The 25,617-nt window shown below is 47.9% G+C and overlaps 1 protein-coding gene across 1 annotated transcript; it reads left to right on the plus strand.

Moving 5' to 3' along the window:
• Positions 1-292: 292 nt before the first annotated feature.
• GLIPR2 (GLI pathogenesis related 2) lies at positions 293-24,011 on the plus strand. Its single transcript, XM_049896703.1, has 5 exons — positions 293-521; positions 12,450-12,558; positions 12,919-13,022; positions 14,995-15,072; positions 22,447-24,011. The coding sequence occupies exons 1-5, from the start codon at positions 509-511 to the stop codon at positions 22,605-22,607; spliced, it is 465 nt and encodes a 154-aa protein (XP_049752660.1). The 5' UTR covers positions 293-508; the 3' UTR covers positions 22,608-24,011.
• The last annotated feature ends 1,606 nt before the right edge of the window (positions 24,012-25,617 follow it).

A 25,617-nucleotide genomic window follows, 5' to 3' on the forward strand; every position in this document is an offset into this window, starting at 1 on the left:
GAGGCCCAGGGTCACCGGGGAGTCGAAGGGACGGACTGAGAGCCTGAGGTATTTGTGGCGATCGGACCGAGGTGGGGGGAACAGCGGAGCGGTCCCTGGCGCAGTGAGAGCGCTGCGGTGCTCCGAGCGCGCCCTGCGCCCAGGAGCTACGGGCAGCCCAAGGGAAGCACGGGTTTCCCCAGGCACCCCCCACTCCCTGCTCGGCTGAGGCCTCAGGCGCCCCGTCGCAGCTGTAGGGCGCTGAGCTGTCGCTGAGGTCCCTTCCGGACTCAACGAGGAAAGTTTTGAGGGGCTGGGCAGAGAGGCGCGGGGCGCGGGCGCAGCGCCTCCTCCGGGCGGCCGGCGGGGTGGCCCCGGGCGCCTGGGCCTGCAGCTGGCGCTGCCTTATAAGGCGGGGGCCGGGCCGGCGGGGAGGGGCTGCGGCCCGCCTCCCGCCCCGCACTCGGAGAGGCGCGGGGTAGGGATCGAGCTCAGCCGCAGCGGGAGCCGAGGAGCGTGCGGGGCGGCCATGGGCAAGTCAGGTGAGACCGCGGCGGGCCGCACGCGGGTGGGGGATGGCTGTGGAGCCCCAGGTTCCCAGACACTCGCCATCACCTTTCCCTGCGGCTGCCCGGGTTCCTAGGGGAGCGGGACGGCGGCTCCCTCACGGGGGACACAGCTCGGGCTGTCCTGCGGGACCCCCAGATGTGGGATGGAGGGGCACGCGTGCGACGTGCCCTGGGGAGCAGCACAGGCAGTTTCCGGGGCAGCCAGGAAGCAGGGGTGGCCATCAGGCCGCTGGGAGAGAGGGAGCGAAGGCCGACAGAGGGAGGGTCCCCCTGGCTGCGAGCCAGAGATTGCGTCAGGGCGGGCTTCCAGGCGCTGATGGGATTATCGCTCAGGGTGCAGCCAAGGCGTGGCTTTTGCTTTGTTTCAGGAGGAGAACAGAGTTAGAATTGAAAAAAGCCACCAAACTGTGGCAGCATCTCACGCTGCAAAGCAGCTAGCCCCGTCCAACCCTCCTAAAGACAGCTCTGAGAATCCTTTTCATTCTTTCTCTGGTTCATTCTCTCCTGAGCGTCCTCTCTGTGCCGGGCCCTGTGCCAGGCTCAATCTGACTTCACCTGGCACAGACGCCTCCCTGTATCTCTGGCCTTTTGCTGCCCAACCTTTCACAGTGGCTGCCGGGGTAACCCTTCTAAAATGCAGGGCTCAGCCTGGCACTCCCTGCTCATATCTTCCATCCTGTTGTCTGCAGTGAAGAAATACACACCTGCCAGACCACCCTCGGGTCCCCTAGGAGTTAGTTCTCACCCCTTACGTGTACCCTATACCCAAGTTATCCCAAATTGTCACACTGTTACCTTCTCCTGGGTTCCCTTTTCCAGTTCTTACCACCACCACTGACCTCTCCCCTTCTGAGGCTGAAAATTCTCCTCCTCCTCCTCCTCCTGGGCACAGGATACATCTCTGATGCTCCTGAGCAGAGCAATGGGCCTGTCCCGCCTGCACTTTGTTGTAGCCCTCCTCACAGTCTGCTTAGCACAGATATCCAGCCACAGAACTGTTTCCCACAGACTCGTCACCCGTGGCTGTCAGGGAACATATTTTATCTCAGTGTAGTTCCTGGCTCATGGAAGGCTTTTAATAAACAACTGTTGAAATGAACAGAGCTTAGAAGTTCTGCTTGATGGGAAGTTGGAGTTGTCAGCTCCGATGGTAAGGCCAGGTCCTTTATGAATCTGTCCTCCAAGATCCAAACTCCTTTAACCCTGTGCCACCTATAGGGGTAGTGAGGTACCAGCGGTGAGCATAAGTGCTTTTCCTGGCATTGCTCCTAACCTGCCGTCGCTAGCGCTGCAGTGACAGGTCTTGCTTTTAGCCTGGGTCTCATAATCACTTGCTGTGTGATGCTGAGCAAGACTTTTTCCACTCTGTGCCTCTTTCCCTCTCTGTACAATGAAGGTGACCCAGATGATCTTCAGGGTCCTTCCCAGTATGGAAAGGTGACATGGGGGTTGTCATGTGGTTAAAGACCAAGGATGATGGGCAATGATGGAACAAAGCATGGCAGATCTAAGATAGCATTTTGAGACCTCCACTTGGGAAATCAGCTCCTTTCTTTGCAAATTTAGGAGAAAACCCACAAATTCTCTAAGGCAGCATTTCAATCAGTTGTTTCTGGCTTCCTCCCTAAGAATCGGTTTTCCAGAACTAACATCCAGGTATGTGTCCATCCTTCTACCTGTTCGTCCATTTATTCATCCATCTCTGCATCCTTCCTTCTCTTTTCTCTCTTCTGGCATCTCTCAGCCCACTGCCAAGCTGTGGACTATCCTCAAGGACTGTTCATTTGTTGTGAAATGAGTAAATAGAGCTGGTTAGGGAAATAGGCAGGTGTCTTAGTTATCTAACAGAATTACCACAAGTGAATGGCTGTAACAAAGAGAAGTTTATTTTCTCACAGTCTAGTAGGTTAGAAGTCCAAATTCAGGGCATCAGCTCCAGGGGAAAGCTTTCTCTCTCTGTTGGCTCTGGAGGAAGATCTTTGTCCTCAATCTTCCCCTGGACTAGGAGCTTTTCTGCACAGGAACCTCGGGTCCAAAGCACGTGCTCTGCTCCTGGCACTGCTTTCTTGGTGGCGTGAGGTCCCCTGTCTCTCTGCTTGCTTCTCTCTTTTATATCACAAAAGAGATTGCTTCAAGACACAATCCAATCTTGTAGATTGAGTCCTGCCTCACTAACACAACTGCCACCCATCCCCCCCCATTAACATCACAGAGGCAGGATTTGCAATATATAGGAAAATCACATCAGGTGACAAAATGGTGGACAATCACACAGTGCTGGGAATCATGGCCCAGCCAAACTGACAGACACAATTTTGGGGGATGCAATTCAGTCCATGGCAGTAGCCATCACATGGCTCCAGCAAGATATGGAAAGTGAGCCAAGTCACAGGACAGGTGCAGGTGAAGAGGGGTGGGAGCTTGTCTTAGTCACGTAGTGCTGCTGTAACAGAAGTGGACAGTTTTAACAACGAGAAGTTTATTCTCTCACAGTCTAGTAGGCTACAAGTCCAAATTCAGGGTGTCAGCTCCAGGGGAAGGCTTTTTGTCTCTGTCAGCTCTGGAGGAAGGTCCTTGTCATCAATCTTCCCTTGGACTGGGAGCATCTCAGCATAGGAACCTTGGGTCCAAAGGACACGCTCTGTTCCTGGTGCTGCTTTCTTGGTGGTATGAGATCCACCTGTCTCTGTGCTCACTTCTCTCTTTTATATCTCAAAAGAGATTGGCTTTAAGGCACTAATCTTGTAGATCTCATCAATATAACTGCTGCTAATCCATCTTATTATATCATAGTGATACTATTTATAACACATAGGGAGGGAATCACATCAGATGACAAAATCATACAATACTGGGAGTCAGGACCTAGCCAAGTTGACAGATATTTTGGGGGGACACAATTCAATCTATGTCAGAGCTCAAGGGAGGAAGAGATCTCCTTTGCAAGGGAGCCCATGGAAGGCTTCCTGAAGGAGGTGGTCAAATCCCAGAATGTCTTGGGAATTTGGACTTTACCCTGTGGGGCTGGGGTGCTAGTGAAGGGGATGGATCCAGGAGCAGCAGGACTAGAGCTGTGCCAGTATGGAAGGCAGATGGGATGGAGAGAGAGCGGAGGTGGGTGATTGGGTGGAGAGGCGGCTGCAGTTTCCCAGGCAAGAGATAATGGAGGCATCTAGGGCAGGAGGGTTGGAGAGGAGGAAGGGATGGATCTGGAAGAATTGGTGACTAACTTACCATGAATGAGAGGGAAGGGTCAGAGGTGTGAGTCTGGGTAGAGGAGAGCAGTGAGTGATACCATCTAGGACTGGAGATGCAGGGTCTGGCAGGTTTCAGAGGATGACTTCTCATTCAGAAGAAACGGGAGGACCTTGCAGAAGGCATTTTAGGGGTATGACCCCCTGCCCTGACTCCACACAAACCCACATTCAGGGACCTTGCAGAATCCTAGCCCAGGTCTATTCCCCTCATAGCCATATGCACTTTATTAGACTTCCCCCGTAGGACCGTATGTTCCCAGGACAGTATGTGGCTCCCCTAAGAGTGCCCAAGAGAAAGTGACATTTCTGGGTCACCCGGGTGACCCAGGCCCAATGGGCCTTTAGCACAGGCCCAACCTTGATGTTCCAGGCCACCAGCTCAGAGCTCTTGTTTCAGCTCTCAGGTCAGGTAGCACTTCCAGATGTGTATCCATACAGTGACTTTATGACATACAATAAAGACAGTTGTCAGGTTGATCTCTTTTGGGCCTCAGGTTCCTTATCACTGCATAGGTACCAGTCTCACTGTAATCTTTAACTACAGATATACCCCACAGCTGCTAGAATAGTAAGCATCTCAGTTACCTAGTGCTGCTATAACAGAAATACCACAAGTGGATAGCTTTAACAAAGAGAAATTTATTTCCTCGCAATAATGTAGGCTAAAGTCCGAATTCAGGGTGTCAGCCCCAGGGAAAGGCTTTCTCTCTCTTTTGGCCTTCTTATCAGTCTTCCCCCAGACTAGGAGCTTCTCTGCGCAGGGACCCGGGGTCCTTTGCGCTCTGCTCCTGGCACTGCTTTCTTGGTGATATGAGGTCCCCCTGTCTCTCTGCTCACTTCTTTTATATCTCAAGAGATTGCCTCAAGGCACAATCCAATCTTGTAGATTGAGTCCTGCCTCAGTAACACAACTGCCGCCCATTTTCCCTCATTAACATACTAGAGGCAGGATTTGCAACAAATAGGAAAATCACACCAGGAACCATGGCCCAGCCAAACTGATACACACATTTTTGGGGGGACATAATGCAATCCATGACAGTGGGCATTGCTGAAAAATCATCAGACAACTGAGGCAGCTTAAATTCCAGAAGATGCTCAGCTCAGCATTCAGAGAATTTCAGGTCCTGCTCCTAGTTCTTGTCTCCCTGCTGGACTTCAGTTTACAGTAAGAGTGATGGAGTCACAGAGGCAATGGCCTTGGGCTCACTGGAAGCCTCTTGTACCTAATAATAATAATAATTGTGGTTGTGTGCTGTCGAGTCAATTTTGAGTGACAGCGACTCCATGTGACAGAGTAGAATTGCCCCACAGGGTTTTCTAGACTGTAATCTTTGCAGGAGCATATCAACAGGTCTTTCCTCCATGGAGCTGCTGGGTGCATTCAAACCACTGACCTTTTGATTAGCAGCCAAGCCATTAACTGTTGTGCCACCAAAAAGCCAAACCCTTGCTGCCGAGTTGATTTTGACTCACAGCAACCCTATAGGACAGGGTAGAACTGCCCTATAAAGTTTCTGAGACTGTAATCTTCATGGAAGCAGACAGCCACATCTCCCAAACAGCGAGTGGTGGGTTTGAACTGTTAACCTTTTGGTTAGCAGGCGAGCACTCAACTACTGTACCACCAGGGCTCATTCCTTATATGTACCAACTAAACTGCATGCCCATCATGGAGTTAGGTACTTCATACATGTTACCTCCTTTGTAACAGCCCTGCAAGGTAGTTATTATCAACTCATTTTGTAGATTTACAGAGAGGTTGAGTACCTTGCTCAAGGTCACATCTTGACCAGTAAGTGGCTAAATTTCCCAGCTTGTCTGCTCTCCCTCTACCACAGGGACCATTTATACCTCCCAGCCCATCCTGGAAGGTCCACACCCTCTTATCATCTCTAATAATTTTAGTGTTGCTAGACCCACACCTCCCAGCACCGGAGGAATCAGAACCGAAAAGCCTTCAGGGACCAACTAGCCCAGGAATTTTCTGCTGAGTGGGCTCTTGGGCCTCTGCAGTGGGAAGCTGTGTGGGCCAGGTCAACTCCAGCAGCTCAACTTTCATCTGTTGATTTTATTAAAGATTTCATCCAAAGAAAGGGTCTCCCTGCTTTGAAGACATGTGGAAAACACAGATGTCATCCTTCCTTCTTACCCAGCGGGACAAGGAGTAGCCCAGTGCCTCCAGGGGCATGTGTGTAGGTAGGCAGGCCTGGAGAGTGGGTGGCTCTGCTGGCCAGAGCAACCTCTCATGGAGCAGGTGACAGCCTGGGTGAATCCTCAGGACACAAAATCCTTGTTCCTTTAAGCAACCGAACAACTCTTCATGGACCATCGCTCTTGCCATTAGGAATGTGGGAGATGTGTCTAACGGGGAAAGAATGAGAGACTTGCAGCGGGCGGGGCGGGGGGGCCATGAGGGGAGGTCCTGTTCTTAGACTTGGCTCTCATATGAACTCACTGTGTGATCTTGGGCAACCTCTCCTCTCCTCCATTGCCAAAAAACATCAGTTTCTGCATCAGAGTGAGGAGAAGACTCCTGTCCCAATGGCTTCCCTGTACTGGTATGAGAATCTCATTCGTTTGTTCACCGACTCACTCATTCATCTATTCAGCACATATCCCAACTCAGAGGGACTGAAAGATGCCATTACAGATCAGTTTAAATAACAGCAACCTTGTTAAGGGTAGAGGATCCATCTGAATAATGCAGCTTCTCCCAAGGCCAGAGGCCTTTAGTCCTCTGCCCGACAGTAATTATAATAATTATAGCTGATATTTATACGTGTTCACCGTGTTCCAAGACTGTTAAAAAATATTTACATAGATCAATTCATTTAATCGTTACAGCAACCCTACGAGTTAGATGCTGTTATCCCCATTTTATATACAAGAGAAGTAACGCACAGAGTGATTAAGCAACTTGTCTGAGATCATACACGCTAGTAAAAGGCTCCTGATTTCCTGGATTTCAGGCTTAAAAAGCAGGAATTACCCATCGGGAACTCATTCTCTCTGGCCCCCTCCCACTAATTTTTTATTCTTTCTTCCTGATAAACAAGTAAAACCAGCTTTGTCCCAAAGGTGGTTCCAGGTTTCTTCAAGCCTCCTGTCAAGGGGACTGAAGGAGCCCTGTTCACACTTCCTGCCCTGACACCTAACTGCCCTTCTCTTTGTAGACTTGACTGTCCCAAGCCTCTTTTATGGTGAGTCTGGAATGGGCAGAGAAAAGAGGTGGGCATGCTCAGTCAGAGAAGGACGGATGGTGAGAGAAGTGCCTGTCCCCAGTCAAGAGCCAGGAGGGGGAGGAAGGCACAGACCTCTTTAGAATCTTTATTCAGCATTAGAGATGATAAGGTCCCTAAAGGGACCTTAAAGAGCCTCTGATTCAGTCCCACCTAGAGTGCCTGTAACCTCAACTCCATCAGAGACAGCAGCCAGCCCTGGCCCCTCCCTCAGCGAAGCAGAGCTCACTAAACCCCGGCAGCCCCTTCCTTACACCTTTCAGCAGCTCTGACCTTTAAGCCCCAAATCTGCTGCCTGATTTGCCCTCTGGGCCCTCAGGCAAGTCTGTTTATAAAGGGCTTGGCACAGAGTAGATAAGAAATTTTATAGAGTTTTTTTTTTTTTTTTTCCTTCCTCTTCTTTCTCTTCTTCACATTAGAAGGCAGCTGCCATTTTTTCGCCAACCCCAGGTCTGGTTTTCTCTACAACCCTGCTGTCCCCATAGGCCTGAACTGATTCTCCCCCTCCATCTATCTGCTCTCTCTCCCTGCTGTGATCCCCTTTGTCTGGTGACTCTTGACTGTGGTGTGGGGTTAGGGACAGGGGCTTTGTACTAGACCTTGCTCACCTCCAGATGGGTCTACCCCTGGACTAATTGTGGGTACTTGGGCAGGTTACTTCACTTCTTGAGCCTCAGTTTCCTCATCCAAAAAAAAAAAAGTGGGTACAGTAGTGGAAGCTCGCTCGGAAGGTGTGAGAAGTAAATGAGATCACACCCAGGCCCAGCATCCAGAAATGGCTGGTCAGCAGGCAGAAGAAAAGATCAGCACAGGACAGATGGGCCTGCCCTGCCTCATTCCCGGCTGGTACTCTGAGGCTGTGTGACTTCTCTGAGCCTCAGTTTACCTTTCTGCCCTTCCTCATTGTGGGTGGCTGTGAGAGCCCTCCCTGCCTAGTATGGGCATGGGTAGTTTGTCTTTTTTCCTTATCCTTATCTGTGTTCTTGGGTTTTTCTACAGATGTCAGGGTGTGCCTCTTGCTGGGCGTGGTCCAGGTCATATCTTGCCTCCCCAGGCCGAAGCCCTGCATGGAGGAGACACCTGGGCCAGGACTGACTGCCTTGGTGGGAGGGAACTCCTGGGGCCAGCATGAGGTGTGGTTGTAGGGCCCCCACACCTCCCAGCCAGGGGTAGCGAGACCAGGCCTCCCTTTCTGATTACCAGAAAGAACTGGTAAGCCCTTCCTGAGAACTCAGGCCAGGTTCCACTATGGACAGTGAACTTGGCCTTGCTGGGGACAATGGCCAAATTCGGCTTCTGGGCACCGAGCTTGGGTTGGTGGAACTTTCACTTTTGATTCCTTTTACTTCTCACATTCTGGGAGTGCAGTGACCTACTTTTTAGCAGCCTTATATGTCCCTCTGCCAAGGAGCTTTAGGGCCTACAGCAAACTGCACCCCAGCATGCAGGCTGCCTTGAACTGGCTTCACCTTAGCTATCCACCTGCTCTCCTTATCCCCACCTCCTCCTCTCAGCCCCAGGACATGCCTAGGTTCCTTCCACTTTGCCCTTTCTGAGCCCTTTGCCTTCATTCCAACTGATCTAGGAACACTTTCCCCAGGGAGCCTTCCCTAATGCAACTGTGGCCACAATTGCCCACGCCACTCAGTCTCATGCATCTCTCACAGTGTGCCACTAGACCCACTATGACCTGCCTGGAACATGGGAGCTGGAAAGGACTTCAGGATGGGCCTGGCCAAGCCTGTCATCCAGAGGAGGACCCTCTGTCACCTTGAGAGTGTGCACCCATGCATGCCCCTACATGTATGCATATGCCTGTACTGGATCACTCAGTCTCCTTAGAGAAGCTACTAACTCCTGAGGTCTGGCGTCAGTCATTCATCTTGTCTCCTCTCAGCCCCACCCTGATGGGACCTTACGTAATCTCAGGATTAGAAGGGATTTGAAGGCCATCTGACTGAGCTTTCCACTCAGTGTCTGAATCCCTCTGAGAGGGGCTCATCTCCTTGCTTTCCCCCAGTGCTGGAGAGCTCATTATCTGGTGAGGCCGCCTTTTCTGTCTTGACCGAATTAAAATTAAACAAAATAGTGTTATTCGTAATTAGTATTAATAGGTAAACTATTGCCATTTGAAACCTGAATAAGTACATTGTTATTCGGTATTTTAATTAATAAGTGCAAAAGTCCTTGTTAACAGAGATATTTGAATATTGGTATTTGATTTGAAATATGAGCTAGTAACCCATTTTATTTGGAATTCAAAAAACAAAATCACCTTTGATTGCTACCAAAGTTATTTGTATTTAGAAATTTTAATTAAAATTTGAACTAATAAGTACCCCAGTACTATTTGGTATTACAACAATATGCGTACCAATATTTGTTATGATTTTATTAGTATTTTTGAATTTCAGTTGGACATTCAATTAATAAATCAACTTACATTAGCTGAAGTTATGAATTTGCATGTGTTTCAAATTGAATTTGAGTCAGTAAATTCATCAGTATCATTAGAATTTGCCAGAAGGTACACTAGGGTTAGTTCTGTTTGGATTTTGGAAGTTGATTTGAAATTATTTGCATTTGAAACTAAAAATTGGATCTGTATTTTGTTATCAGTGCTATTTGGATTTTGAAATTTTAACTGGAAAATGAACTAATAAATATGCTACTGTTATCTGGCAAAAAAAAAGCTTTGATTGAGAGAAAGACCCCATTTCCAGCCTCTAACCCACCTCATTACGACTTCTGGACACACTCCAAATTGTTACTGCTTCTTGCACAAGGTGGGGACAGCTGGGTGAAGGATTCCAGCTGGGGACTGGCTAATGCAGGGCAAGCAGCCCATCACCCAGGACGCTTCATCACCCTGCTTCTTAGCCTATTGTCAGCCAAGACCTCCATCCCATTCCCAGGAGTGGCTGTGGCTTACACCATTTTTGCACAAGATATTCTTTAATAAAAGTCTCTGTGACTCCATTAGGTTCCTGGTGGTGCAGGATTACCAGCCAAAAAGTTGACAGTTTGAACCCCCACAAAGGTGTATTGGAAGATACTTCTGCCTGTGAATTTGCTTCCAGAAGGTAAACTGAAGCAGGAAGGAAGGCCAGGTCACATTTACCATTCACCTTTCTTCTCCTCTGTGCCTTTCACCCCAGAGGCTGAAGGGATGACCTGATAGGAAGTCATCTACCTCTCCCCTTGGTTAGACCCCTCATGTCTCCTGGGCCTTCAAATCAAATCCTAGAGGACCCTGAGGGGAAGAAAACCTATGGCTTGCCCTCAGGGTGCTTTGAGCTAGATGCAGTTCTAGGGGAGTCCAGGATAACTGCAGATCAAGCCAATGGTGGTCAAGCCATCCAAGGGGGTTCTAATAAATTGAATGGGAGAAAGATGTGGCAGTCTGCTTCTGTAAAGATTAACATCCTTTGAAACCCTATGGAGCAGTTCTACTCTGCATACATAAGGTAGCCAGGAGTGGAATCAGCTCGTAGCAACTAACAACAACAGTAACTCCATTATGCCAAATACTGCAATTACATGCTAAACTTGAAATCTTTGTCTTTCATATCAGCAAGGCTTTGGCCCTCCTCTTGGCCACAAAGACCAGCAAACTTCTGAGAGTTTGTGGCTCCTCGCCCCTGCTTGTGCCCAGTTACCATTTCCAGGTTTCCACCTCCCTGCCTTTGTTCACAATGTCTCCCCATCTCTGCCTGTCATCCAAAACCTCTCAAATACTGGCATTCAGGACCCCACCTGTGGTCCCTGCCCCATCCCCACGTTGGCCTCATTGGCCTACTCCTCCAAACCTCCAGAGTCATCAGGTCAGTACCACTCACTTCTCAATATATTCCAAAAAACCCAAACCAAACCCATTGCTGTTGAGTCAATTCCGACTCATAGAGACCCTATAGGACAGAGTAGAACTGCCCCATAGGGTTTCGAAGGATGTTAATCTTTACAGAAGCAGACTGCCACATCTTTCTCCCATTCAATTTATTAGAACCCCCTTGGATGGCTTGACCACCATTGGCTTGATCTGCAGTTATCCTGGACTCCCCTAGAACTGCATCTAGCTCAAAGCACCCTGAGGGCAAGCCATAGGTTTTCTTCCCCTCAGGGTCCTCTAGGATTTGATATGAAGGCCCAGGAGACATGAGGGGTCTAACCAAGGGGAAAGGCAGATGACTTCCTATCAGGTCATCCCTTCAGCCTCTGGGGTGAAAGGCACAGAGGAGAAGAAAGGTGAATGGTAAATGTGACCTGGCCTTCCTTCCTGCTTCAGTTTACCTTCCTGCTTGCCACCATGGCCAGGCCTCAGGGGTAGGTCCCTTTCCAGATGGGACTGGTTCAGTTTAAAGGCACTCTGTGGCCAACAGTCATGACCCACCCAACTGACACCCATTTCCATGGAGGGTAACTTCCAGATTCCTAAGGCTGGCTTAGATAGAGGAGACCCTCAGTGGCAGATAAATGGATGGATAGATTGGGGTTAGATGGATAGATAGATGATGGATGGACGATGGATGGATGGAGGGATGGAATGGGGATGCTGGATGAATGATGAATCAATTGTTGGGTGGACTGGTGAGTGTTGGATCAATGCTGTAGGTATGGATCGAGGATGTTGGATAGATGTTGGATGGATGGATGGATGGAATTCCATTTCAGATACAAGTTGGTGTGACTTCTGTCCACACTTGATTTTGTTTTCCCTTGGCTTCATCCACTTATTCTCTCCCTAACTCAGCCCCCTTCACCATGTTCTTTCTGAGGTCACGAGTCAGCTGGGTGCAAGCTCTACCTCTTCCCCCACTGTATCCCTTGGTCTTCTCGGTCCCACCAGCCCAGTGTGGGCACCCCCTCCCCCAGCCAGGCTTCTTCCCTCTATGCACCCAACTCCAGTCCTCCCCAGTCTCTACCACTCACCATAGGTCCAGTCTGAGATTTCCAATCTCCTTAAAACACTTTCTTTCAGAACTCCTGTTGCTGACTGTCTGACCCCCAACATCTGCTCTGTGCCATCTCTGGCCCATCCTCCATTCAGCAGCCAGCAGGCTCTTTCAGGATCTTCTAGCTCACTTCCCTGGTCCATACCTTTCAGTGGCTTCCCATTGCCTTGGACTGACACCCAAATCCCTAACACGGTCCAAAAGGCCTGCACAATCCATGGGGTTTAGCTGTGCAGAGATGTGTAGGGTGATATCAGAGATGGAGGCAGGATGCACAAAGGCGTGGAACAGGGCATCGTGGTTGCCCATTTGGCTGGGGCGCAGCAGGTAAGAAGGCGCAGCAGCCTCTTCATGTGGCCTGAGGTTTGAGCCAGGTGCTGCTCTGAAGCACGTGGTTATACTTTTGGTGGGTCACTGCTCTGAAACATTCTCTTTTTGAAATCATTGCAGCTTCCAAACAGTTCAATAACGAGGTCCTGAAGGCCCACAATGAGTACCGGCAGAAGCACGGCGTCCCCCCACTGAAGCTCTGCAAGAAGCTCAACCAAGAGGCTCAGCAGTGAGTCCCCTTGGCACCCCAGGGTGATCGGGACCTTCACGGTGCTGCTGCTGCAGTCACTGAGGGGCCCTGAGGTGGTGGGAGAGACATGGGTGTTGGGGTCAGATACAACCCATCTTGAGTGACCACTCTGTCACTTACTTAGGCAAATCCCTGTGTTCCTCTGTGCCTCAGTTTGCTACTCTGTAAAATGGGACATTGCAAAGCTCAAAAGAGATGAAGGTGTTATGCTCATGCCTATTTCCTCTGCAAGCTCTCTGTGGGCTTGGAAGGATGCTCGGTCACACCAGTTTGGGGCTCATCCTTTGGGGGTTTTCCTGGGCTGTGCCTGCTCTGAGGAAGCACCATGGACTCTGGCAGGTATGCTGAGGCCTTGGCCAGCACGAGGATTCTCAAGCACAGCCCGGAGTCCAGTCGCGGCCAGTGTGGGGAAAACCTGGCCTGGGCATCCTACGACCAGCCAGGTGGGTCACATTCTCGGCTCCCCTCCCCTCTGCCTAAGCTGGGCCTAAGACAGGCCTCTTCAGACCCCTCTTAGCCCCAGTACCCTCTGAGATCTCAGAGGTCTGCCCTCCTCACTGCTGTGGTGTAGCCACAGACCCACAGAGGGAAAGGAAACCCAATATTCTCCTCTGTGTCTTCTCCCAGAGGCCAGCTCAGTTCACCACAAGCTCTGTGATGGTCATCTCAGGGCCAGGCCTGTGCCGCCGGGTGCCAGGGACACAGAGATGAGTCAGACTGACCCTTCCGGAAGTGCTCCCAGCCTGAGCATTGGGGGTGGGATGACAGACTTGTTTCTATACAAAGTCTCAGCTGATTCTGTGGGCACAAAAGCATCCCCAGCTAAAAACAAATTTTACTTTCTTTACACTTTTCTAAAAAAAAATTTATAGTGCCAGTGTATTACTTTTATAATCAGGGAAAACTTTTTTCATTTTGGAAAAAGAATAATAAAAAAGGCAAATCCTCCATACAAGTTCTCAGTCTGGAATGATAATCCCACCACACTGACCAAATGCTCTTGAGCTTTCTGGCTTGGATGGCCCTGAAATGGCTTTTTAGGAAAAATATTGGAGAGGGCTGTGTCCCTCTGAAGCCTTCTCCAGCCCCCAGTGAGGATGACTCACTCCCTTCTGCCTCACATTCCTGGGAGTTCCCAGGGGAGGCCCCATCCGAGTCTTCTTGGTTTCCCCAGCACAGCCTGACCAGGGCCTCCTGTGCAGCTTGGTCCCCCACGCCCTGCAGGAGAGGTGTGCTCGATCCTGGCTCCCCAGGAAGGCAAGGAACCCGCCCCCTGAGGCCTCATCCTCAGCCTGCAAGCCTCTCCCCAGGCCCAGGCTGTTCCCTTGGGCCCAGGGCAGTAGGGAGAGGGACGGGGAAGAGCCTCAAGTGCGCAGTCAGGAGATCCAGGTTCCATCCCAGACTTGAGCTGTGGAGCCTTGGGCAAATTGCTGCCCTCTCTTACCCCAGTTTCCCTATCTCTACAGAGAGGGCTTTGGGTAGGTGGTCTCTACAGCAATGGTTCTGTACCCCGGCTACACATTGGAATCTTTGCAGAGCTTTATAAAACTACCAGTGTCTGGGTCTCTCCTCCAGAGACACTTATACGACTGATCTGTAGAAGGGCCCAGGCATCAGTATTTCTTAAAGGCTCCCCAGGTGAGGCTAATGCATAGCCACTGCTCTCCAAGGCCTTGATACTTGAAGTGTTGCCCATGGACCAACAGCATCAGCAACACCAGAGCTTGTTAGAAATGCAGAATGTGGGTCCCACTCTAGACCTATTGAAATCAGAATCTGCATTTAACAAGTCCCCAGGTGATTCATGCACACATTAAAGTTTGAGACTTACTGCTCTGAGGTAAGAGGCTCCTAGCTTTGGCCCTGCCATTGGCTGCTCCTAGGGAAATGCTGTGAGTTTTCTTATATCACCACCTGCTAGGCAATAGATGCTCCAGGTGAAGATCTCCCTGCCTGCAGTGGGGACCTTGGCCTATTAGCCCAATTGTCTTTACTCTTGTGCATATTTCAGAAGCCAGACATGGGGATGAGAGCAGAGTCTAACAAAGTCAGATCGTCATTAGAAGGCCCTGCAGTATATTTGTTCAGCCCTTTTGTATGGATGTGCAGAAATGGGAAGGGTCTGGCCCAGGATTGCACAGGGGGTCAGTGACAGGGCTGGGACACAGATGCAGCCTCCTGAGCCCAGGCTAAGGCTTTGCCAGTCGATCCCCAACAAGGCCCTCACTTCTGCCTGGACATGCTCATGGGCATCCCTGGGAGTCTGCTGCAGACATTCAAGATGTTTCAGCCCCGTGGTGCTTTATCAGATGTCTAATTGTGGGATAGGTGGTTAGGGGTGAAGGGAGGAGATGGAGGAATAAGGACCTGGTTGATTTTGCTGCTGAGTTTTAGAATAGTTTCTTCTCCATACAGGAAAGGAGGTGGCTGATAGATGGTACAGTGAAATCAAGAACTACAACTTCCAGCACCCAGGCTTCACCTCGGGGACAGGTGAGTGCCAGGGTCCCAACCAGTGGTTCAGCCCTGGGCAGGGTTGCAGTTTGGGTGCCTGGCTGTGGAGAGGAACTAACCCTCTGAAAACCCATAATTTATGTCCTCTCCTACCTCTTCCATATTTCTCTTTTGACCTTGCCCAAAAGGCAAGGGTGTGCGTTTCTCTGACCAGAAGACACCAGGAGAACTGGAAAGGGGCTTCCCTGCCCACCCCATTCCCACTCCAGCCCTGTCCCCACCATAGGTAGAGCCACTTGTGGCCTCCTCCTGCCCAGGGTTTCCTCAGAAGCAGGAAGCGACAAGTTCTCGGAGCCAGTCATCATTTCCTGTGGTTTGCTGTTCACTCTTTCAGTCAGGGGCTTTTGCAACCCCGTGTGGGTAGGACCGTGGGGCAGAGGTAGAAGCATCTGCTGAGGCATTTCTCCTCTCAGTTAACTCCTGCAGGTCTCCTGGCCAGGGACAAGGAGCTGCTCTTAGGGCCTAAGTGAGAACTGAGGATTCTGTGGCAATTATATTTGGGAGGTGGGGAGAGGCAGTAACAACCTCCACCAGTGACTAAAGATGTACAGGCAGAACCTTGTCTTGTTTTAATAAAGATGAGTGTCCAGGAAGCATTTTATTTCATTGCTTCTGGACTTATTTTTCCCATGAGCAAGATTCATGGGCAGTCACATGTTGCAGATCAAATTAGTGTTGCTCATGTGTGCACACCACTTGACAGTTCGTTATAAAGTGCTTCCACAACCACTGCCATTAAAGTCTCACAACAGCATTCGAAGGTAGGGGTGTAGTCTCCCTATTTTGCAGAGGAGAAAACTGAGGCCCAGAGTGGGAAAGAGCCTTCTCTTATGCCTTCTGCCCACATACTCCTGGCCTGATGCTTTTTCCATGGCCCCTGTTCCAAGGTGGGGGACTCTCTGGGTACCTCACAAGTGCCAGAGCTGGGAATGGAACTCAGCTTTCCGTGATCATTCACTGCCCATCCCACTTATCGCCCCCCATGTCTCATCCCTAAAAGAAGAAAACCCCAGAATAGTTAGGCCCTGTGCCATCCCAGGCACCAGTGGGCAATGCCTGGGGACAGACAGAGCCTGATCCTAAGTCAAAAGTGCAGCTTTGGGTGGTGTTCTAAAGGGGGCTTGCAAGACCATTAAAGACCCTCAGGCCCGTCCTCCATGCCTCGGCCTTCCCCAGAGCTTTCTCCCCAGCTGATTCTTGCTCCAGGAGCCATTGAGTCCATGCTGTAGGTGAAAGGGCCTTTGGAGTATCCTGTAATCTATCCCCCTGGGTCAGGATCTTGAAAAGGCACAGTCAGCTGAGTCCTATGCTATGTGCTGAATGGAGAGAAAATATTTCTTAGAATTACTTTGTTACATTCTATTTAATGACTAGGTTTATTTATTTATTTTGAATAAGTGATACTTCTACAGAAATTGGAAAGCTTTGTTCCAAAAGGCTATATAAAGTGAAGTCTCCCTTCCATCCCTGTCTTCAGCACTTTCCCTCCGCAGAGGAAACCAGTGTTACCAGTTGCTTGTATCATTCTAGAAGTGTTCTGAGTGTATACCAGCCCAAATGTATGTATGTCCTCTTTTTCCCCTTTTTACACTCTGGTGTCAGCCTATGGGATCTGTTTTGTACTTACTTTCTTTACAGAACAGATTGTCAGAGATTATTCCATAGCAATACAAAAAGAGTTTTCTTTTTCTTTGTTTCCGTGGCACAGCATTGCCTTACAAGGATATACTGTAACTTATTTAATGTTTTTTCAAGGTATATTCTAGGAAGTTTGGGTCTCTAGCAGGGACGAGGATGTGGTTTCTTCAGGGAAAAAAAAAATCTTTGTTAGTAGATGAGAGTTAGAAACCAGTGTGTATCCGATGGTTGCTAAGGAAGTTGTGTCCCTTAATTAAACTCTAAATACCCATAACTCAGTTATCTCTGTGGAGACAGAAAATTCCCCAGTAAGAAGAAAGATTAGTTTCTTCTGTTTGGAAAAGGCCGCCACAGGCATTTATGCTGCTGATGTGCACTTTGTGTCTGTAATTATTTTCTTGGCAACCAGTGGATGAATGGCAGCTTCTTCCTTGTCTAGGAGACAGAGAGAGTGGCTGGGTCAATAGTCAAAGCATGTGGTCTCTTGAGAAAGAAGGCTCATTTGAGTTAGGGCTTGAGCCTTAGTGAAAAGAAAGCCTATACAAGTAGTAACACCTGGTGGAGCTACAGAAAGCCTAGAGCTGTGACTCAAAAATACAAGGACCAAAGGTGAATTGGCAAAAAGTGTTTCTCCTCTAGTCTGAGGTGAACACTGAAGTTTATTGAGCAGTGGTTAACACAAGTTTAAAAATAAAGGGTAAAAGGAGTGGGAGGGGAAGGGGGAGTCATTGCTTAGGGGAGCACTGACCTTCTGTTAAGAGCGATGGATAAACCTGGAAATGGATAATGGCTGTGCTTGTACAATATGATGAACGTAACTAATGTCACTGAATTGTACCTGCAAAAAATATTGAAGTGGCAAATGTTTTGTTATAATTACCACAATAATAAAAAAAGTGGTTACTTATGCTCATCAAAAAGCTTCACCAAAAGAGTGAAAAGAGAACCTACAGACTGGGAAAAAAAATTTGGCTACAACATATCCAACAATCTCTAAAATCTATAGACTACTTCAACATCTCAACAACAAAAAGACAAATAACTCAATTAAAAAATGGGCAAAGAATATGAACAGACACTTCACCAAAGAAGATATTCAGGTGGCCAACAGACACATGAGGAAATGCTTGCAATCACTAGCCGGTAGAGAAATGCACATCAAAACTACAGTGAGATACCATCTCACCCCAACATTACTGGCACTAATCAATGTTGGAGAGGTTATGGGGAGATTGGAACTCTTATGCACTGCTGGCAGGAATGTAAAATGGTACAACCACCAAGAAGAATCATATGGCACCTCCTTAAAAAGCTAGAAATAGAAATACCATATGAACCAGCAATCCCACTCCTAGGAATATATCCTAGAGAAATAAGAGCCATCACAGGAATAGACATGCACATCCATGTTCACTGCAATATTATTCACAATAGCAAAAAGATTGAAACAATCTAAATGCCCATCAACAGATGAGTAGATAAACAAATTATGGTACATACACACAATGGAATACTATGCAATGATAAAGAACAATGATGAATTCGTGAAACATCTCACAACATGGATGAATCTGGAGGGCATTGTGCTGAGTGAAATAAATCAATCACAAAAGGACAAATATTGTATGAGGCCACTATTATAAAAACCCAGGAAAAGGTTTACACACAGAAAAAAAACAATCTTTGATGGTTGCGAGGAAGGAGAGGGCTGGGGAGGGGAAATCACTAACTAGATAGTAGACAAGAGTTAACCTTGGTGAAGGGAAAGACAACACACAATATAGGGGAAGTCAGCACAACTTGACCAAGGCAAAGTCTTAGAAGCTTCCTAGACACATCCAAACACCTTGAGGGACTGAATGACTGGGTTTGAGGCCTGGGGACCATGGTCTCAGGGAACACCTAAGCCAACTGGCATAACATTGTTCATAAAGAAAATGCTCTACATCCTACTTTGGTGACTAGCGTTTGGGGTCTTAAAAGCTTGTGAGCAGCCATCTAAGATACGTCTACTGGTCCCAGCATATTCAGAGCAAAGGCAAATTAAGAAAACTAAACACACAAGGAAAGTACTAGTCCAAAGGACTAATGGACCACATGAACCACAGCCTCTACCAGCCTGAGCCTAGAACTAGATGGTACCTGGCTACCACCACCACCTGTCCTGACAGAGATCACAATAAAGGGTCCCGGGCAGAAAAATGTAGAACAAAATTCATATTCACACACACACATACAAAAAGACCAGACTTACTGGTCTGATGATAACTGGAGGAACCCACGAGACTATGGCCCCCAGACACCCTGCTAACTCAGAACTGAAGCCACTCCCGAATTCCACCTTTCAGCCAAAGATTAGACAGGCCTATAAAACAAACTAACACACACAAAGAACGTGCTTCGTAGTTCACTCAAGTATACAAGACCAAACGGGCAACACGTGCCCAAGAGCAAAGATGAGAAGGCAGGAAGGGACACGAAAACTAGATGAATGGACACTGAGAACACAGGATGGAAAGAGAAAGGGGGAGAGTGCTGACACATTGCAGGAATTGCAACTAATGTTGCAAAAGAATTTGTGTATAAGATTTTTGAATGAAAAAAGTGGTAAAGATACTTAATTGTACTTAGGGTTTGCTTTTCTTTAATTCTTGCTTCAGTTGTATTGTATCGACTGTAATTAACTATATTGATTCATGTTTATGTTTTATTTTCATAAGTAACCTCAAATTCTTTGTGGATATAGACAGAGAAATAAAATATACCTAATTTTAAAAATTATAAAAAAGGAGTTCAACTATAAGGGAAAAAATTTAATCAATGAACATTTATCCAGTTCCTACCATATACAAGACGCAATGGAGACGCAATCTCTTCCCTGAAGGATTAGAAGAGTGTGGGTACTCTTTCTTTCTTAACCACGTATGGGAAGCTTAGCTATTCCCATCAGGATTTTCCTCCTTCCTCTCTCTGTCTCCTCCTTTTTTCATCACTTTTGAATATCTACCATGTGCCAATTCCACTGCTAAATACCAGGGATATAGTGGTCAACAAGACAAGAGTAATACTGGCCCTCACAGAGCTTGCCACAATTGCAAGCCAAGTATTTAGGAAACATAATCTCTTGAGAGTTGCTTTAGCAAATGAGTACCATCCTGTGACATGGAAGTAAATACTCCATTGACTAGGTTGGCTGTCAGAGGATCTCAGTGGGTCCTCAAAAATAAAGGTGGGAAGGATAAATTCCCAACCTCTACTCCCAAAAGATGAAAAGAATTTATGATTGTTGAGCAAAGAGTACACTATAGCATTGACTCTTTGATCTCAAAGGCAGAAGAGAGCTAGAAGCTAAGCTAAGAACCAGTGGGTAGGCAGCCTGAGCAGTGGGGAAATGATACTGCAAAGCTTTAGCAAGCCATGGAAATGTCTGGAGGGTGGGGCAGTATTTTGAGAAGGAACTGAGTTGTTTCACTCAAAGAAGAGGGAATTGAATGAGGCAGTAACCTGTCAAGGTCTCAAAGTGCTCAAAACATAGAAGACCTGCACTGCCAGTAAGGGCAGAACTTGAGTCCAAGATGATTCTTCCATACACCTTTCATTCATTCGCTCCATTTATTTTACACCTTTCATGCGTCAGGCTGGACCAAGATGCTGTATATACTTTGGTGAGTAAAACAACTTGGTCTCTGCCCATGTGGGGCTCATAGCCTAGTGAAGAAGCCAAACAATAATCAAGTAACCAAACAACATATCATTGCAAACTGTAAGAATGCTATGAAGGGAAAAACAAAACAGTGGGTTAAGAGTTTCGTGGCAGGAAGTATTCAGGAAATAAAAGCGTGATTGCAAAAGGCTTCTGTGAACAAGTGACATTTAGGTTGAGACCGATGGGATGGGAAGATGTTAGTCAGCAAAACAGTATTTTACATAGCACCAGTGTGCACAAGGGCTCTATGGTGGGAAATAACCTGGTGTGTTCAAGGAATGGAAAGGAGGCCACTGGGCCAAAGCATTCCTAGAAGATGAGGAAAAGGAATGAGAGCAAAGCAAAGAGGTCAGAGGTCAGCAGGGCGAGATCGAGCAGGACCTTATAAGCAGAGGATGGTATCTAGATTTAGTTCTAGGTGCAAATAGAAGCTATGGAAGGATTTTTAAGGAGGGAAGTAAACAGATCTGACTTAAGTCTCAAAAGATCAGTCTGCCACTTAATTGGAGAACAAATTAGAGGGGGCAAAGGTGGACACAGAGGAAGCAATCAGGCAGCTGTTGCAGTGGTTCAAGTGAGAAATATTTATAGTTGGGACCAAGGTTTTGGGAGTGAATTGGGGACACGTAGATGGACTTGAGATGTATTTCTGGAGTTAGATTCCTCAGGATTTGATGATGAATCGTGGGGAAGATGAGGGAGAGGGAGGAATGCAGACAACCCCTAGGATTGTGTGAATAGAGGTACTGTTGATGGAAATAAAAGGGTTGGGAGAGGAATAAATCTGGGGGGACCAAAATCAAGAGTGAGGCTTGACTGGTTAAATTTGAGATGCCTCACTTTTAAGAACTATCTACCCAGTGCCGTCGAGTCGATTCCTACTCATAGCGACCCTATAGGACAGAGTAGAACTGCCCCATAGAGTTTCCAAGGAGCGCCTGGCAGATTCGAACTGCTGACCCTTTGGTTAGCAGCTGTAGCACTTAACCACTATGCCACCAGGGTTTCTAAGAACTATCTATATGGGATCAAATTGACAACAGCAACTCAGAAGATTAGACAGGAACCTTAGGGGGCAGTGAATCTATGTTAATAGCGGAGGAACAACTAAGAAAAGGAGGGTGAGAATGGTCGCACAACTTGAAGAATGTAACTAGTGTCACTAAATGGTACATGTAGAAACTGGTGAGTTGCTTATGTTTTGCTGTGGATATTCTCAACAACGGCAACAAAATAAAAAGAAAAATGTTCCCCATTCATTAAAAAAAAAAAAAATCACGATGCCTGTGAGTCACCCAAATGGAAATGTCTAGTAAGTTGTTTTTTCTGGAACAGAGGAGAGGTTTGAGCTGAAAAACTAAATTTGAGCCAAGAAAAGGTGCAATTGCCTAACAAGAGTATAGAGGGATAAGAAAGGAGAGCACAAGATTGAGCCTGGGAAATGCAGGTCCTCCAATATTACAAGTGAGGTATAAGAGAAAGAAGAAGCAGTGAGAGGGAGGGTTGTCAAGAGCTTGTGGCTTCATGGAAAACAAGAGGAGAGTGCTCTGCAAAGGGGAGGAGTCAACTGTGTTAAATATTCCTGAGATGTCAAAAAAGATGAGGACAAAAAGTAACCATGGGAGAGGAACACGGAGATTACTGGTCACCTTGAAGAGTACAGTTTGGGGGTAGGGTTGGAGGCAGGTGCCAGGTAGGAAGGCATCCTAATTGTTGGGGTCGCTGGGCTTTGTCGTGATCTCTGGGACATACTGAAGCCTTGACCATTGGAAAGTGGTGAGATGAGTAAAGTCTGTGTGGCATTTGTGAGTGAGGTCTGGTCAAGTGGGCCTGATGCTTAGGGAAACCAGGCAGTTGGTGTGTTTTTCTCTCCTGCCTCTGGCATCTGTGAAGATGGAGTGTCCTTGAACCTGGCAAGATGGTGCAAGGGTTCAAGAATACCTTGCAACATCCTCCTCAAGGCTTTGCTGACTAACCTGTTTCCCTCTTCCCCGTCTCTTCCCCTACAGGACACTTTACAGCTATGGTGTGGAAGAATACGAAGAAGATGGGAGTGGGGAAGGCATCTGCGAGTGATGGGTCCTCGTTTGTGGTGGCCAGATACTTCCCTGCAGGGAATGTTGTCAACCGGGGTTTCTTCGAGGAAAATGTGCTGCCTCCAAAGAAGTAATCTGTGAAATCGAATGGGAAGGTGGCAGACTTAAGAACATGGATGTGAAGTGCCTAGAACAACAAAAACTCAGCTCTGTGTCTGTCCCTGTGGATGTATGTGCTTATGCGTGTGATGCGTGCGAGTGTCTCTTGTCCATACACTTGGATATACAGTTCTGCATGAACTCATATCAAAGGGATGAGCATATGAAGCATTTATCGTGATGGTTACCTAGACTACGATGATTTGGACTTTAGGGGGAAAACCAGTTTTTAAATTTTTCTGTTATTTTTTTAAGCAAACATCTTTTGTACTTTTCTTACTTATCCATTCCTCGACTTTTTGTATTCCAAATGTTTGTGATGCTAAGAAGTGAAGTTGATTTTATGTGACCTTCATGCAGTATAATCTACTTTTGGTAGAAATTGAAGAATGTTAAACCCTCATTTAAATGTGACATAAAACACAGCTTTTAGACATGTAGATATGAAGCAGCTTCCATCAGAAACATGGGGCGGCAGGGCCTCCATTTCACAGAATTGCTGCGATTTCTCAATTTTAAGACATGATGTCATACTGCATGCCGCTTGAAATTCTCCAATGGGATTGCCAAAGAACAAATGGAGAAAAAAGCAGTACTTCCTTGCATTTTTCTACCTTTAAGTAGCAAAGTACTAGTACCACTGCTACCCTTTGACCTTCGTTCCCCTCCACACACACCTTTTTTCTTAAAATCCTCTGGCATTTCAGAGCTCAATATACTATCCCTGGTTTCTGGGAACCTGGACAAGTCCTGAAGCTCACCCCTCCCCCACCTATTAGGTGGACCAGGGCCTGCTCTGGAGAGAGAGCCCCCCACACTCCCTGGGCTCTTGGCCAAGCAGCCTTGGATGGATGAAGTCAGCGAGTGTGGGGTGAGGGCGAGCTCAGTCAGGGCCTCTGGAGGAAGCCCTCGGCCTCCACCCTTCCCCCCTAACGGGGGCGGGAGCCCAGGCCTGTTCCTGGCAGCTGTGGCTGCAGCTGTGCTTCTGCCGCCTCCTGGAATGTGTGCTGGGCCCAAATGTTCCAGAGGGATATCCCAAAACAGGGAGCCTAGAGACGCTAATTTGGTTCTGTGTTTTGCTTCAAATTATACAAAATTCTCCTGAATAGCAATTTCACATGGTTCACATGGGAGAGACCAACCTAGATGCCAAGCTGAGTGTCCCTGAATCCATGGCACCTCCATCTGGTGAGACAGCAGAAGCTGTAGTGAGAGCGGCTGCCTGCTTAAAAACAGTCTGAGCAGACCAGCCTTTGAAACATGCTTCCTGAAGGTCTGTGTTGCACTCTGAACACAGTCTCATGCTGTGCCCTTCATTTCTTCCAGGGATATTGACTAATAAGACAATAAAATCTTTTTTCTTTTGTGTAATATGTTCCTCCAATGTGATTCATGCCTGATTCTCAGTTGGTGACTGAGGAATCCATGACTCTTCTTTCCTGTCTTGAGTAACTCAAGCCCCTGAATGCCTCCACACCCTCCCCAGCGAACTGTGCTGCTTGGGTGGCCATGTTATGTACCATTGGTCTCACCACCTAAGGCTTTTTGGACTAGAATGGGCACCTAATCCGAGGGCAGCCAATCCTTAAGCTGGCCATGGACATCAGGAATTTGAGCTAGGAAATATGGAGAGAATTTACCACTTTGCAGGGGAATTGAAAAATAAGGATGCCATGAGTTCAAATTAGACCATGGCAAACCAAAGCTATATGCAAGCCAAGTTATAAGTGGAAAACATGTAGAAGTGAGAAAGCCGGTTACAAAAGAGGTGAAAATACTGAGAGAGACTGTTCTGAGCTTTCGAATAGTTGTGGACCAAATCTGTGTATATTTAAAATAAGCCCCTCACTTTCTTCTGGGCTTTCCAACAAATTGACATATCAATTGATGGCTCCCAGAAAGTCAGAATATTAGGGTCCCCTCCCCTAAGGCGTCTCCCTGAACAGAGCATTGTTCTCTAGTTGTCTCTCATGGCCAAACTCACAGTTCCCTAGGGATGGTCAGTCAGCTCTTCTGCCTCAGGAATGCTGAGCTGGGCAGGAAGCTGAGGGTGGGTGGGGCAAAGAGACCTGGCTTTAGGGCCTCAGCCTGAGGTCCTTTTCAAGCCATACAGGTCAATTGGCCACAAGCAACTCAATGGCCAATCAATGAGCTTCCTAGTGGCTCCTAGAGACAGTTCCCCCCAGCCCCCATAGATACATGCATAACACACACACCAAACACTACCAGGTAGAGGAAGCTGACATGCAGCCACCCTCTTTAGATCAGACTCTGTTTCCTCAGTTGACTGAAAAAGGGGGAAACCTGGACCAGGGGAGCTTTCCAGGGCTGGAGAGGAGCCAGACGGCGAAGCTGGCTGGGCAGGTGGGCACTAATTTCACTTCTTTATTGCATTTCCCAAAGACAGCAACCCCCACATGTCCAACAAGAATGGGAAAAACCAGATTGCCCATTCTCTTGTAGCCAGAGGGCAGAGAAGCGACTCAGGAACCCCAGGTCCAAGCATGAGCTCTGTGACCTCTGAGTTCAGAAGTCCTTCCCTCTCTGGTCTCAATTTGCCCAACTGTACAAGGTCTGGAGTTAGATCTATCAGATCCTCTCCCGTCTCCATGACACCTGCTAGGGCCAACTTTCTTACTGGCTGGTAGGGTGCTCTCGGACCTGAAGTAGAAGTATAAAGGAGCATGGCTGCTACCTTCAGCGTGTGGGGACAGAGGAAAGTTAAGAAGCAGCAGGGCCTGACCCACCCACCCACCCCTGCTCCTGGAGCTGAGGGCTGTCTCCCTCTTAAAAGGATGCCAATGGGAGTGAGAAGGGGTCTCTGTCATCAGTACCAAGAAGCCCTATTTGCCCCTGTTGCTGCTGCTTCCCGCAAGATCAGGGCTGGAGGAGCATTTCAAACCAAACCAGTTGCTGTCGAATTGGTTCTAACTCATAGAGACCCTACAGTAAAACTGCCCCATAGGGTTTCCAAGGAGCGGCTGG

This window comes from Elephas maximus, chromosome 9 (genome assembly GCF_024166365.1).
Source record: "Elephas maximus indicus isolate mEleMax1 chromosome 9, mEleMax1 primary haplotype, whole genome shotgun sequence".
NCBI classification, from domain to species: Eukaryota; Metazoa; Chordata; class Mammalia; order Proboscidea; family Elephantidae; genus Elephas; species Elephas maximus.